This window comes from Coffea arabica, chromosome 8e, assembly GCF_036785885.1.
Source record: "Coffea arabica cultivar ET-39 chromosome 8e, Coffea Arabica ET-39 HiFi, whole genome shotgun sequence".
NCBI classification, from domain to species: Eukaryota; Viridiplantae; Streptophyta; class Magnoliopsida; order Gentianales; family Rubiaceae; genus Coffea; species Coffea arabica.
In genome coordinates, this window is record NC_092324.1 from 2,346,061 (window position 1) to 2,362,022 (window position 15,962).

General features: G+C 35.8%; 4 protein-coding genes across 4 annotated transcripts; 2 read left to right on the forward strand and 2 right to left on the reverse strand.

Annotated features, from left to right (window-relative positions):
• LOC113704332 (alpha-1,6-mannosyl-glycoprotein 2-beta-N-acetylglucosaminyltransferase) lies at nucleotides 1-3,147 on the forward strand. The gene is made up of 2 exons (XM_027226174.2): nucleotides 1-1,466; nucleotides 2,997-3,147. Exon 1 carries the CDS (start codon nucleotides 144-146, stop codon nucleotides 1,431-1,433), a length of 1,290 nt encoding a protein of 429 aa, XP_027081975.1. The 5' UTR covers nucleotides 1-143; the 3' UTR covers nucleotides 1,434-1,466; nucleotides 2,997-3,147.
• A 2,243-nt stretch (nucleotides 3,148-5,390) lies between these two features.
• Nucleotides 5,391-6,713, reverse strand: LOC113703810 (diaboline synthase-like). The gene has a single exon (XM_027225290.1). The coding sequence runs from the start codon at nucleotides 6,711-6,713 to the stop codon at nucleotides 5,391-5,393; it is 1,323 nt and encodes a 440-aa protein (XP_027081091.1).
• A 2,099-nt stretch (nucleotides 6,714-8,812) lies between these two features.
• On the forward strand, nucleotides 8,813-12,764 carry LOC113703285 (ent-kaurenoic acid oxidase 2). The gene is made up of 8 exons (XM_027224594.2): nucleotides 8,813-9,221; nucleotides 9,334-9,817; nucleotides 10,663-10,929; nucleotides 11,031-11,120; nucleotides 11,746-11,824; nucleotides 11,906-12,012; nucleotides 12,144-12,265; nucleotides 12,374-12,764. The coding sequence occupies exons 1-8, from the start codon at nucleotides 8,989-8,991 to the stop codon at nucleotides 12,477-12,479; spliced, it is 1,488 nt and encodes a 495-aa protein (XP_027080395.1). The 5' UTR covers nucleotides 8,813-8,988; the 3' UTR covers nucleotides 12,480-12,764.
• Nucleotides 12,765-14,532: 1,768 nt separating this feature from the next.
• On the reverse strand, nucleotides 14,533-15,829 carry LOC113703085 (glycine cleavage system H protein, mitochondrial). The gene is made up of 4 exons (XM_027224310.2): nucleotides 15,651-15,829; nucleotides 15,457-15,545; nucleotides 15,023-15,193; nucleotides 14,533-14,882 (listed from the first exon to the last, which is right to left on the reverse strand). The coding sequence occupies exons 1-4, from the start codon at nucleotides 15,757-15,759 to the stop codon at nucleotides 14,757-14,759; spliced, it is 495 nt and encodes a 164-aa protein (XP_027080111.1). The 5' UTR covers nucleotides 15,760-15,829; the 3' UTR covers nucleotides 14,533-14,756.
• Nucleotides 15,830-15,962: the final 133 nt, after the last annotated feature.

Below are 15,962 nucleotides of genomic sequence, written 5' to 3' on the forward strand. Positions count from 1 at the left end.
TTTAGTTCTGGAAATTCATCAAGTTTGAACCTTTATTGCTAGTGATAAGATGCTGTTGTTTACGTTTACTAGGAAAAGATTGGTACTCTGTCTGCTAAGTATGGTGAAGGGATCTTGATAGTCAATTGTGTTTGATTGAAAGAATGGCCGCTCATGGGAAATTAAGAATCAAGGAAGCGGCTTTTCGCCGTTTCTTGTCTGTAGCTGTGATCACGTTGTTCGGAGCCTTTTTGATAATATTTCTTCATAGGTACAGCCCTGTTTCTGATTCTGTAATCAGGGATGCATATGAAAGTGCTGAGAGTTTGCAAGTGACTTTTAATTATAGTCCGAGAACAGAAAATGTGAATCTTCCTAAGCAGAATGAATTGTCAATTCGACTTCAGAAGCGAAATGAGTTACCTCCTAGGAACTTGAATTTATATCCTAAGCTAGCTAAGGATAATATAGTGATAGTTTTGTATGTTCATAACCGGCCCCAATATCTCAAAGTGGTTGTTGATAGCCTCTCAAGAGTAGAGGGGATCAGTGAGACTTTACTCATTGTTAGTCATGATGGATATTTTGAAGAGATAAATAGGATTATCGAAGGGATCAAGTTTTGTCAAGTGAAACAGATTTTTGCCCCTTATTCTCCTCACATCTTTGAGAATAGCTTCCCTGGTGTCTCCCCAAATGATTGTAAGGACAAAGATGATCCTGTTAAGAAGAAATGTGAAGGAACACCTGATCAGTATGGAAACCACCGGTCCCCGAAGATTGTGTCATTGAAGCATCACTGGTGGTGGATGATGAACACTGTGTGGGATGGGTTAAAGGAGACTCGTCAGCATCTAGGCCATATTCTTTTCATAGAGGAAGACCATTTCATTTATCCTAATGCCTATCGTAATCTTCAGCTACTAACAGAGTTGAAGCCTATGAAATGTCCTGATTGTTATGCTGCGAATCTCGCGCCATGTGATGTGAAAGCAAAGGGAGAGGGTTGGGAAAGTCTGATTGCAGAGAGGATGGGCAACATTGGTTATGCATTTAATCGGACTGTATGGAAAAAAATACATAGGAAGGCAAAAGAGTTTTGTGCCTTTGATGATTATAATTGGGATATAACAATGTGGGCAACAGTTTACCCTTCATTTGGGGCTCCTGTTTACTCTTTACGAGGACCTCGGACTAGTGCTATTCACTTTGGAAAATGTGGTTTACATCAAGGTCAGGGTGAGAAACAGGCTTGCGTTGATCATGGCTTTTTGAATATTCAAGTGGAAAACATCGACAAAGTTCCCAACATTAAAACAGACTGGGGAGTACATATATATTGGAAACAAGCAGGGTATCAAGCTGGCTTTCGGGGCTGGGGAGGCTGGGGTGATACAAGGGACCGGCAATTGTGTTTGGATTTTGCTAATATGTATGATTTGAGTAGCACTTGACCATCTTTTGGAGCATCTTGATCATTATACATAGTGAGTTCTGAATTTTTTCCCCCAGTTCTCAAGGATAGCATAAGTAAATCTTACATGTTTGTCACATGAGGGTTAAAGTTTTATTACTTTTGAATGTGTTTTGACTATACCCAAATAAAATCAAAATTTTGCCTTACTATTCTGGAAATTTATTAACTTGTTTAAGCTTTTGTTTCTAATTTTATGGTTATTAGTGGCATTTTCCTTATGAACTTAACTAGAAACTTTTTATTCTTTATTTTTTGAGCTGTAACCTATTACATTTTTTGTGCAGCGTGTGTGTGTGAGATTTAGATGGAGGTAAAATCTTGTGGGGGATAGAAAATTTTTTCTGTACTAAATTGAATTATTAATTGCATATATACAAGCATTAACATCATGTAGAGTGACATGTTGATACTAAATCCTCCCCGCAAGTGGAGGTGCTTTTTTAATAGGAAAAATTATGAACATTGGTAGCTATGGCTAACTTGTGGATAGTAGAATAGAATCATGTGAAAGATAACAAAAGAGTTTATTAGTTGCTTGCTTCTTTTCTCTGCCTATTCTGAGAATACAATTGTCAATATTCGCAGTTAGGCAGAAATTCTTCTTTCTTAGATATTCCTTCTTCTCCTGAAAAATTCTTCCTGCACAAGTTACTCATTCTTCTATTTTGTTCATATGAAAGTTAAGGTTATTATGAGAGTGTTACTAGTCGTATGTCTGCTGTATTGAAGAAGTATGGAAACAAATTTCAGCTTTCAGTAGGACTGAGTTTCCTTTCAAAGCAAAGTCCCACGTTAGAAAATGTAGGACATTATGGAAGGTTTATCTTCAGTTCTAAACTTTTTATGAGTGAACGGATACAATTAGGAAGAAGGAAGTGGCTAATCATGGTGGCTACAAGCTAAGATCTACTTATTAGTAGAGCTTTTGTCCCATACGCATGAAGAATCTCCTTAAAGTTTGGGTTCTTGTGAGATCTTGCATTGGAACCATGCTATTTCTGCACTTTGTAACGTTTAACAAACAAATGAATGTGCCTTCCTTAGCAGATCTTGTACTTGAACAGTCTTCTTTCTGCATTGTTTAAGGTTTAACAAACAAAAGAAGACTGAAACTTCAATGGGCTTGGCAGGATAAAACGACTATGGTATGATGTTAGGAATCCTGTTCAAACATAGATTTGGGACATCAGCGAAAAACCACAGTAACTTTGGACCAATGTTCTTTTTCATTTTTTTTTTCTGGTGGGTTGAGGGAGAAGGATAACATGCTCTTGTTTTTAAGTAAACAAAATTAATCATACCAGGGCTGACTTATGTTATTTTCTTTTTAACAATATGATTTCTAACATCAAAAAAGCTATCCTAGTTTCGTAGGAAGTTTCTGATTCTAAGCATGTTCTGGTTGCATCCTTGTGTAGTAACATGTTACAAACTGTCAGAAACTTTTATCTCCTTTCTGCTTCTGTTTCCCCTTTCACTCTCTGTGTATCCCACCAGTCCATCCACTGGAACACGAATTGATATTTCTTGTCAATGGCAGCTCCCAAAAAGAAAACAGGACAGCATCACCAACCAGAAGGCAGAGAACTGAAGATAAGATGAAAGCCCCTTAGAATTCATGTCAAAGGGACATGTTGTTCAGTGTATAGTCATCATATTAGCTATTAGTGCTAATAAATTCCAGTGCCAAATTCAAATTTAGCACCTATTATTGTTCAGTTATAATACTTAATTAGCTTTGCGTATTACGATTCATGCTGATATGAGATATCCATCATGTAGTATGTAATGTATCAACAGTATACTCATTGCGGTATTGCATTCCTGCGGTTGTTTGGCAGGCGTACTAAAGTTTCAAGGAATTATTTCTTTTTCCCTTTTCATCCTGTTTCTTTCATTTTTCAAGTACCTGTTAATCTGAAATAATTTGTTTGCTATCTTCTATATCCCTTTTTTTTTCAAGTGTAATACCTCTAATTTACGCTCCTTCTTCCCGCACCACTTCACCCCTTCCTCTCTGTATTATGTTTGTCATGTTGATAAAGTCAAAATACTTTTTAGTTTTTTCTTTCAATATGGTCCAAATGCATTGCAATGTACCACGTCTCTTCTTCTTCTTCTTCAGGCTTGCTAAAAACTTTGGGAAAATGACCTCTTTAGTTCGTCTTTAGTTCGTCGTAACGTTCTTTTTGTCCCTCACTTCTAAAATGAAGCAAACTAGCACCAGAATGACAACTTGATATAGATTTTAAGATACAGTTGGAACATCACTTTAGTTTCTTCCAAGCCGCTCCACATGCATCCTATAACATGAGACCTCGGTACACCAATAAGTACACTGCCAAAGAAAGACAAAAGAAAAATCCTTTTATCAACGAAATGGATTTGGGACAGGTGAGATTGAGATTTTTGTATGAGTGTGTAGTCGTTATATTTCTTATATGATACTATACTCATAAACTTTGTTGTACTCGTATGTATGATATTTTTTCAGAGTAAATTTTATATACGTTGTCAGTGTATACACTATTACGATTTGGTGGATAAAACATGAACATGTGGCATATATCTAATGGTGATAGTGTAAATATTCACCGTGTATATAAGATTAATCTTCTTTTTTTTTTGATGCATTCTAATTCAATGTATGACAGCAACCTAGTACCAATTGCACCAAAAGCAATTGTATCGTACCTACCTAATCCCTCGACAAGATAAACATAATTGCCCATTAATGGTTCATCCATAAACCCAGCATTAAATTGATGCCAAGACCATCCCAATACGGTTAGTTAAATAAGGATCATTTTCATAAGGAGCTTATCCCATGAGTCCCACCCAAATTTCATTTATTAATAGGTGCAACCGTGCAAGGTTGTGTCTATCGCTATACAATGTCCTTTGCTACGCTATTGCCTCCAAATATAATTCATCCCAACTTTTCCAAATGAGTCACTGTCGCATTCCTCCGTTTGATCACTTGGTTGAGTTTTGACAACGTAGCTAAGGGAGTGGATATCACCTTCAATCAGTAATCTTCGTAACTCAGGTTGTCGGCCATGAATCTAGATTAGTTCCAAAACATAGGACCCCTTTCTTTTTCCTTTTCCTCTTCCTTCTTCCTCCTTCCTTCTCCTCCTTCCTCTTCCTCTCTTTCTCTCCCCTCCCCTCCCAAATCGGATGTGGCTGTCAGTGTTCATTAGGTGGAGGTGTTGGGGGGCATTGTTAGTTGTTCTGTCCATGGTAAAAGCCTCGAGATGGGGGCTTAAGCCCCACGAATTGCAATTCTTAATAATTCAAAAATTAATAAGATGCTAGAAATATTCAATATTTATTAAAAATGATAAAATGCCAACTGACTATATAACATCTAATCAATAGAATGATAACTAAGTATGAAAAAGAACTTGAAAGTGTTATAAAGTTCAGAAATTCAAAGCACATTAGTCGTAAATTGTGATTTCAAAGAGCATGAAATAACGATTAGTTAATTGAATTATGAAAATTAATAAAGTACACATAAGGGTACGTAGTAGAAATAAAGCACTAAAGAGCTCCATTGTTTTGCTGGTGATTTTTTTTTTTTATTTTTTTCTTTTATTCTCTTTGTTCTAACAAAAGGGTTTATGTGAAATATCATTCTGCTTTTCTTATAATTTTTTCCCTCTATTTCTTGATTTGGATTTTATGCATTGCATTTTCGGTAGAATTTTTGGTATTTTGTTTCTTTTTTTGGACATAGGCTTATTAGTCATTTTAAGCAATAGCCTAACATCATTTGATATCTGTTAAGTAACAAGGGGTGACTGCTATGGCTTTGATGAATCTTCCCAATAAACATTCACCCAAATTGTACAATAGCAAAACACGGAACAAGACAAAAGCAACGACATTAAGACCATCAAACTCCTGGCTTAATTTTAGTACTCAAGCATCAATCATCGATAGCAGTTGAATTTAGGGCAGCAAACTTTAGCAGCTCTTCAACCTTCTCAAACATGGACATATTTGACTCCTCCAGTGTCACTAGAGCTTCTATGCCTCCTGATTTCGGGTTATCCAGCAAATGAAAGGTATTTTTCATCTGACTAGTGCTAGTTCCCACCCATATTGGTCTTCCCCAACCAAAGTTGATTAGATTAAACGGATATCTACACAAGCTGCTACATCTGTAGACCTCAATTTCACCCTGATTTTGCCTCATCACTTTTCTTGCCCCTTCAATGGACTCACATATAAGTGAGTAGCAATTATCAGCACTTAATCCATTCCCAAACTTCTCAGAAAACCCTTGAGCTGCTTTCTTCAGTGCAGAGATAATTGTTGTCATATTTTTGTCTTTTTCATCATTTGTCGTGATTGAGAAAAACCAAGAAAAATTTCCAGCACAATTATCTGGCAATGGTGGGACAACTCGGGGGCGCATATTTGCAGCCTGCATTAACATTGATGGCCTTGACATGCCTGATTTTGCCTCTGATGCAGCCATAGCACACTTGTAAATCAGTGCAGCCACAACTTCAACCCTACTAGGACTATGAATTTTTCCCAAATCATCGGATACCATAGCCTTGAGGTCAGAGAGCTTGGAAGGTTTAAAAGAAAACCTCCTCGTGACAACATTAATGTTCTTGTCAAGGTTAATTCCGGGGACAGTGATTTCACCCTTATACGGTGAGATCACTTGTTGTGTAAGGAACATGGGAGAGACCATAGAACCACTAGCTAGAGCAGCCCAATCATTGATGAATCCAAGCAAAGCACAGGCATCAGTAACCTTGTGTAGCATGGACACGCTGATTGCTGTTCCTCCACAGCTGAAATAGGTTACTTGCACAATAAAGGGGCTTCCCTGGAAAGATTCATTGAACAGCATTCCAGGTGGAGAGAACAAATCCATGGTCTCCGGGTCAGGGTTCTTCAGGACATCAGAGATTTTGCATTCTATTCGGGCTTCGTAGAAATCGAGTCCTTCATCATTACAATCAATCGAGTCCTTGTTAGGGGCTAGTCTTCCGGCAAAAGGGTAGTAATGAGTCAGGGTTTCTGATAGGGATTTCTTGAGATGAGAAGATATGGTAGTGTAGTTGGATGAATTACCAGAATCAGGTGGTGGGTAGAAGAGGACTATGGGGAGGTAGAAATGTGGGGAAAGCTGATCTAACACAGAGAGATTGTAAGTCTTCAAGTGTTCTGAGGTAGGAAGGGAGGGCTTGATGAGAACCTTTGAGATCATTTGAGGCTTTAGGTTTGCCATTTCAATGCCAAATTTACTTTGGTGGGAACCTTAAAGATAGAAGTATATATAAGGGTAATGACCAAGTTACACAGGTTTGTTAGTTAAAGCAACTCAATTAGTCTGAATATTTTTGAATACCCAAAAAAAAAAAAAAATTTGTAGTCTATAACTTTTGAGTTTTTTCTTGCTATATATATATATATATATATATATTCTATTCTATTGTTGGCAAACAAGTCCAATAGTTGGTCATGACCAATGTAAAAGCTCCAGTTATCATTAAGAAACCTACCATTTTTCATGTTATATACATTTATTTACTGATATATATATTCTTGCATGCAAGATTTTTTAGCAGGCAATTAAGGGCATGTGCTCCATTTTTTATCTGCCTTAGCAGGCATTAAAAGGAAAAATTAATGAAATGCAGTACCCAAAACTCTAGGATAGGACCCATCAATCAACAGAAATTGGCTGACAATTCAACGAGTAGACAAATTAGATAATGGTCCATTTATTTCAATTGCTTTTCAGCCAAAATAGTAGAAACATGGCGAACTCATTCTTGGCAGCCTGTCTTAATCGCTATGAAATATTCGGTTCAACCATACTCACTGAATCAATAAATCCCAGCCGGTGGTTACCGATCTCTGTCAGGAACAAATTGAAGTTTGAAACTTTAAATAAAGAAAATGAAAGAAAAAAAGAGATAATCAGCCTCATGCTAGTTGGTATTCAAGGTTTTAACGTACGGGAGTGGACCAAAAATAGTAATATATTTGAATAGTAGATTATTTGAAATATTTTTTTAAAAAAATAATGTAATACTTTTTTTATATAATGTGCGTAAGATAAAAAGATAATTAAAAAATAAGTTTATAATAAAAGTAAATAAATTTATACAAATAACCCGCTGTTCGAACAAATTCACCAGTGATACACGTCAAGACATTTTCTTTTTTAATGTTATTGGTATTTGGTAGAGAAAAATTTCTCCTAGGTATTGCTGAAAGCATTTAAATTTTGATCGGACCCAAAACCAATACAACGGCGGCAGAATTATATTGCTGATTGGGGTGGCAATGAAATGAATTGATTACTCGAGATAGACAATTGTGGTAGGTTTTTGTCTTCTTTCGAAGTTCTGTGACAAGAAAAGGAAATGAGGCCACGAGGGAGAAACATGAGACTACTGAATAGTTTAGTATCCTCTACCAAAGTGGAGAGAAATGAAATCAAAATAAGAAGCTTCAAATAGTTTATTTACTTTGCCAAATTTGCCATAAAAAAGACCACTCAATTCGTTAGTTTCTCTCTTTTTTTTTAATGAAATTGTTTTCGCCTCACATTGCTTAATATTTCTGTCCTTGTCATTTCCTTAATTAAGAACCAAAAAATGATTCTAATCAGTTCCTTAAAATTATCAAGAACCAAAATCAGGTAAAAGGATTCTCATAATTTCCCTAATTATTAAGAACCAAAAATAGGTAAAACGATTCTAATCATTTCCTTAATTATTAAGAACCAAAACTAAGTAAAACAATTCTAATTTGGCCACATTCGATTGAAACGAAACATAGTTTCTTTTTTTCTTTTTTTTTAATAGTGTAAGTAGAAGGTCTTGAATCTGAAACTCCTAATTACACTTCCTTCTCTTATATCACCTAACTCATCTTTCTCCCCTACCTCCTTCCAGCGAAACGGAGTTAGTAAACATTTGCGCTGATCACTTGAGAATTAAAGAATTTGTTGTCAAATTGTTGGGGATGCATGTTTTTTGTCTGAATAATGTATGTTTTTTTCTTTAAATTCTCTCAACCATCATCACTTTGCTAATATTTGTACTTCAAAAGCCATGTGAAGAAAAATATAGCATGAAAAATTAACGGACGACAATATAGAAAAACGTCACTTCTTGAACCAAGTCCATGCTTATTGAACACCTCTCCGTACCGTCCTTTCATTTCATGTAATATATCAATTTGCAACAGTAAAAAATTGGAAGAAGCATTGAACATTTTGCCTTTCACTATTCAGTTTTTGAGGCACATTATATCTAAACGTAGAAGAGATCTCAATTTTCTTGACTAGCTAAAATTTTAGCCTAAACAAAGATCGGCTCTACGGGCAATTAGCTCTTTAATTCGTGTCAGTGCCTCATCGACCTAATCCCGTATTACAACTATAAATATGCTAGGCCAGATTATAAGATTGACAACAACCAAAAGAGAGTTTGTGATCAATCTTAGCTAAGATCTCTAATAACCAACGTTGTCTAGCTGGGTAGCTAATCATGGAATATGACCAAGTATGCTTTTTCACAGCTTTGATAATGGGCAGTGTCTCCATAGTCTATACTTTGCTAAGGAGAACAAACGAGTGGATATACGTGAGCCCTTTGGGTGCACTGCAAAAAACACTACCCCCTGGTGACTTGGGCTTCCCTTTGATTGGCAATATGTTTTCTTTCTTCAGAGCTTTCAAGTTTGGTAATCCTGATTCATTCATCTCCTCCTTCACTACCAGGTCTCCTCTCTATCTCTCCCTCCCTTTTCTTTTTTCAGGTATCATTATTGGCATTCCACTTGCTCATGTTTAAAGCTTTTTTTTTTTTTGGCCATAAACTTTCTGGATATAGATTTGGGCAGGCGCCAATGTACCGGACACTACTGTTTGGAAAGCCAAGCATAATTGTTACAACAGCTGAAGCATGCAGAAAAGTTTTGACAGATGAGCGTTTTGGACCCGGTTGGCCTAGATCAGTCTCAGATTTGGTAGGAAAGAGAGGACTCCACGGCGTATCGAATCAAGAACATAAGCGTCTCCGGCGGCTAATAGCAGCTCCAGTTGCCGGTCAGGAAGCATTATCACTGTTTATTGGCTATATTGAGGATATCGCTAGAACTACGTTTGATACATGGGCAAGTAAGGATGAACCAATTCAGTTGTTAACTGAGATGAGGAAAACTGCTTTCAAGGTGATGATGAACATTATTATGGGTAACGAAATTAATGATGAAAAATCATTGGATCACATGGAACATGAATATACTGTACTGTCTAATGGACTCAAGTCAATGGCCGTAAACCTCCCCGGTTTTGCGTACCACCGGGCACTCAAGGTGAGGATTCCTAACCTTCTATGTTTTTTTTTTTTTTTTTTTGAATCTTCCTATGTCTTTGGATAAAAGTTCTTCAAAAAAAATATTAATATAGCACTTTTTATATTGTGATGCACGCAAAGTAATTAATGAATAGAAAGGTAATTAGAAAAAGTTATTATAATACCAAAAAAATAGTTTGTACTAATAATATATCCAAACAAATATTCATATTTACATGGACTCGATCTTGAGGGTTATACTACTTTAAATGCTTGTAACTTGAGTCAAAATGCAAATGATTTTAAGCATCTACTGTTGATAATAGTTTGTAAATGAAATAGTAAACCATGAGCCTTGGAAATGTACAAATAAATCTGGAATTGTAAAAATCAGACATTAAGGATTGTTGATCTTTTCTGAGGATCCGGCTTGGGTTTCAAAGAGGTCCATCTACAGCCAGATTGTGGTCCAAATGCTTCGTTTTTTCAGTAGTATTTCCATCGGGCTCTTGATCCGGCAAGAATCTTAAAGGATCCGATGCTGGATCCTTGTAGGACGTGCATGTTAAACTAGAGCTGGTCCTAAATTCGTTTTTGAGCTCAAATGGATGCAGGACCATTAACCATTCTTTTGAGAAAATAAAATGTTATTTCTTTGTCTCTCAATCTTAGGGGTAATTTATCTTAACCCTGTAGTAAATAATTTGCGTAACGGGGGCAAATAACACCTTAAGAATAACATTGTCATGCCTCAAGATGATCAATCCAACCTCCATTTTTGCTTATACAAGAACTAAGTGTATATTATAAGTTCTTTTCAAGATCTAATCTAGAAATATTTGCCTGTTTTGACGCTGGTGTTAGGCAAGGAAGAGCTTAGTGAAGACATTTGCAGCAATTGTGTGCAAAAGGAGGATGCTGTCCAAAAGTAATGTTGAATCAAGGACTAAAAAGGACTTGTTAACTTTGATGATGGTAATCCAAGACGATGCAGGAAACAAATTGAACGACGAGCAGATTGTGGATTTGGTAATCATATTCTTGTTAGCTGGGCATGAATCTTCTGGTCATGCTGTAACATGGGCCATTATACTCCTTCACGAGCATCCTCAGACCTTACAGAAGGCTGTGGTAGGTACATATTCGTCTGAGTAAGACTTTGAGAGTAATAATTGCTGGTATATATGTTTGGGCAATATAACTTTGTAGGGACTTAAATTTATACATTTTAGGAGGAACAAGAGGACATTGTGAAGAGAAGAGCGTTTTCAGATACAGGGCTAAACTTCAGGGAAATTAGACAAATGAAGTATCTTCAGAAGGTAAGTATACGTAAAATACATGCAGTAGAGCAGGATCTGTTACTTATTCAGAATTACATTTAATTTTCATCGTACTCAATAAAATGGAATTTTGACTATGACACCATTCCCTTTTTTTTTACCTCCCCATTCCCCTATTACCTTCCTACCCCAAATCTGCCGATTAGGAGGATTACCCTGATTTACTTACGAGGCGAGAGTTCAACTCCTTGACCACTAGCCCCACAACAACGATAGCTTTCCTAATGTACATGCAAATGTACAATATTTACGTTAGATACAAGTAGCTTGCGTCGTTAAGGTGAGCTTTAATTCTAGGGTACTCATTCTAGTGTGACACTAGTCGATCGCAAACTTTTCATTTGATCACAAATTCATGTATACTTTGAAGTTCATGGCTCTTATGTATTCTTGGACGAGCTGCATATATATTACTGCTTTGTAGATTCTTCTTGGGGGAGTGTAAAATCAAAATTGGTCCATAATTAGAATTTGGTAAATTTGCGATATTCGATGTTATAAGCAACTTTTATTTTCTTAAAGATGCTCAGATAATTGGTAGTAAGATAAATGAATAAATTAGAGCATATTAACCTATCACAGTTGTTGGTATTGTTTTGCGTAGGTAATTGATGAAACACTGCGAGTAGTAAACCTCTCATTTGCACTCTTCCGAGAAGCAAAAAGTGATGTAGACATAAACGGTTTGTTATTACCTTACCTTTCTCTCCTTGTATCAATTTTATTTGGTTGTGGCTTTTAATAAAAACGAGGAGGTCTCTTAGGTTATACGATACCCAAAGGATGGAGAGTTTTACCATGGATCAGGAACGTCCATTTTGATCCTGAAAACTACAAGAGCCCAAAAGATTTCAACCCCTCAAGATGGGAAGTACGTGAAAGCTTTAATTTGGTATTTGTTTTGACAAATTGTATCTGTAGAATAAATTTTTTGTTGGCTAAAGATTAGAAGAAGGAAATATAAAGAATCCTCAATTTTGTCTGTTTGAAAAACAATCTCAGGATCCCACAATCAAAATAGGGACTCTGGTTCCCTTTGGAGCTGGTAGTCGGTTGTGCCCCGGTGCAGATTTGGCCAAGCTTGAAATTTCTGTCTTTTTGCACTATTTCCTTCTAAACTACAGGTAAAAATTTGAGATTTGCATTCTGATTTTCGTTACTTTTTTTTCCCTGTTTGAGAAGTCCTTTTCTTTTGCATTGTAGTTTTTATATATCAAAATTATTTTTGGCAGGCTTGAACGCATTAATCCAGGAAGCAGGGTGCAATATCTACCAATTACTAGGCCGGCTGACAAGTGCCTGGCTAGAATCAAGAAGTTGACAAAGTCATATGCATGAATTAGTAGTACCAAGGATGTTGACCAGCTACCGGCTTGCGATAGTGATATATAAATATCTGTATCTAGATATATATAAATTGAAAATATGCTTCTTTTCATTTTTGGTGATTGTATATTCAAAGCATCCATATTGGTCTGTAAATGGTTCTGTGTATGCTGTCAAAATTTAAGACCCATGTGGTGTGTATTTATCAGGTAAAACAACAAAAGCAAAAGAGGGTGTTTTTTTTCAATTTTTTTAATATAAATGGAAGGATTCGAATTCAAAATCTTTCACTTACAATCTCTCGAACGACTCAATTAATTCCCCTCTGAGGACAGAGCCTTAGTTACAAGTTGTCAATCAACTTCATCAATAAAAGTATGAGTAAATTTACTGACAGTGCATACGCTATCACCGTTGGATCCATGACACATATATAAAAATTGAATTTCAAATTCAAATTTTGCATAGTTGTTATTCATTCAACGCTGACAATGTATACACTATCAGTGTAGGAAATATTAATCTTAAAACTATTAAGTAAACCTTTTTACGAATACCTCTAAATCAACCATCCAAGTGTAGTGTGTGTATGTGTGTGTGTATATATATATGTGTCCGTGTGTGAAGATTGTTTGTAATAGTGGTTTGAATTCTAAATCTCATTTTGGAATTAGTTGCTCATGTGCCCTAATGGCAGAGATGAGTGGTTTAGCTTAATCAGTACTCATAACTCAGTTAGCCTAATGGGTAGATGAGTGATGACATAGTATAAGATAAGGGTTCGTACTTCGTAGTATTAACAAAGAAAAAAGATCAGACTATGTGATCTCAGAAAGTAGTGGCATTTAAACCAAAACAAAATAGTACCATGAGAAGGGTTCAAGTGAAAATGTGTAAATAATTTCAACTTCTCTCTTCATATTCTCATAAAATACCAGGTGACCAAGAATTTTCTTTTTTTTTTTAAGGAGTGACCAAGAATTTTCATGTAAATTAATTATAGAGGACAAATGTTTCATTAAAAATAGCAAAGTCAGCACCACCAAAAAAAGGTTTTACTGAAATTAAGTTGGTGCCGGTGGCAAAAGGGTCCATGCCCTGCTCTTCCTCCCTTCCCCATAAATCCCCAAACATCTTTTTCCTCCTCATTTTTTCATATGCAAGTTAACATATTACTACAAAATTAATAGCGAGATGTTCTTGGCACTCCTTAAAAAGTCTCTAACACTCCATCTTCCCTTTATGCTTTTCAAGGGAGGATGAAGTGCTAGAAATTTTTTAAGAAGTGCTAATATAATTTCATCTCTGTCAAAAGTAACTTTTGTGATTTGAGTAAATTTTGTGCTAATATCATTTTATCTCAAGTCAAAAGTAACTTTTGTGAGTCTCAAATTTTATCTAGATCACAAAAGTACCAAATTTGACATTTTGCCAAAAGTACTTTTAACACCAAAAACTTAATTCCTAATTTTATAGAACGATATTCATAAACGCTTTAAAAATACATTTAACGCAAAAAAATTCTTTTTTATCAAAAGTATGGCAATTTCAAACGAGGCCTTAGTATTTTTCAATCAGTCAGCGTCTAGAATGGGCCACCAAAGAACTATTTGACAAGAAATCTTGATCTTCAATTTCTTCCATTTCATTATAAGGCCAGGCTTCGAAACCATCCAAAAGTTGCATGACTTCCTAAGATGTCAACCACATCTAGATTAGTCTTTCTTGCACACCATTTGTAAATTATTTTACACATGCGGTCACTTTAATTTAATTTAATTTCAATTTCTTTTTTTTTTACACATGTAGAATTTATCTAAACGTGCTTATATAAACAAATATTTTGTTGGTTAAAGGAATGCTCAAAGGTTACAGGGAAAAGAGAAACGGGAAGGATTAGAGAATCGAAACAAGAACTTGACTAATCTCGCTACTACTAGCTGAGTGTAAAAATATCTTTACACTAATGGTTAATGAAGATTAATTCTAGTCATCTTATACTCTAATTTATCCACACATATATAATGAATAATGCACTACAAAAGATAGATATTGCAACAACAAAAAAAAAAAAAGCAAATTTGTAATTTGAAACAACAAAGACAAAGAAATGGTCTTGATTACATGGGGAGAATGCATGCATTATGTGGAAAGGGAAGATATTAAGAAGCCATAAAAGCAACTTCAAGTAGTTATCTTTGCGTCGAGATGCTGATTCACATGAAGTTCTCAGAATGGTATTGATTTCAACCAGTTAGTCCAGGGAAGGTAAATGTAGCAATACAAGTTTCAATGGCCTGCTTCTTCTTCACAGAACTTTGTATATTCTTTTGAACCCATTAAGGATTCCAGTTCTGATGGGTTGCTGGGCTTTACCTTAATCATCCATCCATCTTCATATGGACTTGAGTTGATCTTCATACATAGCCAAAATTAAATACAAAAACGAATCATTTTCTTTCTAAATAAGCTTAAGGGAATGATGAAAATGAATAAATAACCTGGTGCGAATATTTTGTCAATGGAGTAGGGATGGAAGTGTGAGGATTACTTACCAAACCAGGGGTCTCGCTGAGCTTGGAGTTAACCTCAACAACCTCACCAGAGATTGGAGAATTAACATCGCTGGTGGCTTTTACACTTTCAACATTTCCAAAACTTTTGCCTTGGCTAACAACAGAACCAGCATCCGGCAGCTCCACGAAAACCACTTCTCCAAGATGATCCTGAAAAAATCATGCCCAAATTCAACCTTCTTTCACTCTTTATCCAACGAAGGGAACAATGATTAGCCCATCATCTATAAATTTCTAACTTTCAAGTAAGTTTCGAGTGCTAATTCTGCATTTTCGCTAAAGCTATATACCTTTTTATCAATCATCAACTTGTACAAATCAAGCGGAAACTTGACAGGAATGCTAATTGAAGGTGAAAAGATTACTAACTTTGTTTGATGAACAAAGAGGAGCAACAGAGTATAACTCTTTACCTGAGCATGGTCAGTGATACCAACTGCAGCCACCGGGCCTTCATGCTTTACCCATTCATGTGAGTTTGCATACTTAAAGCCTTCCAGAACTGCAAGATTTAGAAATGTGTATCAATTTTCAATATCAGATAGGATTCATAGCTCCTAAACAAACATTAAAACTTACAAATAAGACTATCTATATATATAGATACCAGTAGAAAAGCATCTGGAGAGAGAGAAAGCAGGAGAGAACTGAGGTCTGATGGCAGTGGAGAGTTTTAGTGCATTGGCTGTAGAAGAAGCCCACATCCTCATTGCCATGTTATCTTCTTTACGTGCTCTGTGCTGGCAGCTTGGATTTGGTCGTGTCAATGAAAAGTGGAGTTGTTACCATATAGTTCTTGTTTTTATTATCTCCTATGAATGGTGCAAAATGAAAGCCTCATCCTTGGAACTAAATTCTGAGACCAAGTGTGCTACTGCTATATTTAAATTTACTTGTACTATATATATTCTAGTACGGT

What these genes read in the sequence shown, in the direction of transcription:
- LOC113704332 (XM_027226174.2), top strand. Translation starts at nt 144, where the DNA reads ATGGCCGCTCATGGGAAATTAAGAATCAAGGAAGCGGCTTTTCGCCGT.
- LOC113703810 (XM_027225290.1), bottom strand. Translation starts at nt 6,713, where the DNA reads ATGGCAAACCTAAAGCCTCAAATGATCTCAAAGGTTCTCATCAAGCCC.
- LOC113703285 (XM_027224594.2), top strand. Translation starts at nt 8,989, where the DNA reads ATGGAATATGACCAAGTATGCTTTTTCACAGCTTTGATAATGGGCAGT. An exon ending in TCAACCCCTCAAGATGGGAA is followed by an intron (nt 12,013 to 12,143) that starts GTACGTGAAAGC and finishes AAACAATCTCAG; the next exon opens with GATCCCACAATCAAAATAGG. An exon ending in TATTTCCTTCTAAACTACAG is followed by an intron (nt 12,266 to 12,373) that starts GTAAAAATTTGA and finishes TATTTTTGGCAG; the next exon opens with GCTTGAACGCATTAATCCAG.
- LOC113703085 (XM_027224310.2), bottom strand. Translation starts at nt 15,759, where the DNA reads ATGGCAATGAGGATGTGGGCTTCTTCTACAGCCAATGCACTAAAACTC. An exon ending in GTATCACTGACCATGCTCAG is followed by an intron (nt 15,194 to 15,456) that starts GTAAAGAGTTAT and finishes TGATTTTTTCAG; the next exon opens with GATCATCTTGGAGAAGTGGT. An exon ending in TCAGCGAGACCCCTGGTTTG is followed by an intron (nt 14,883 to 15,022) that starts GTAAGTAATCCT and finishes CTATGTATGAAG; the next exon opens with ATCAACTCAAGTCCATATGA.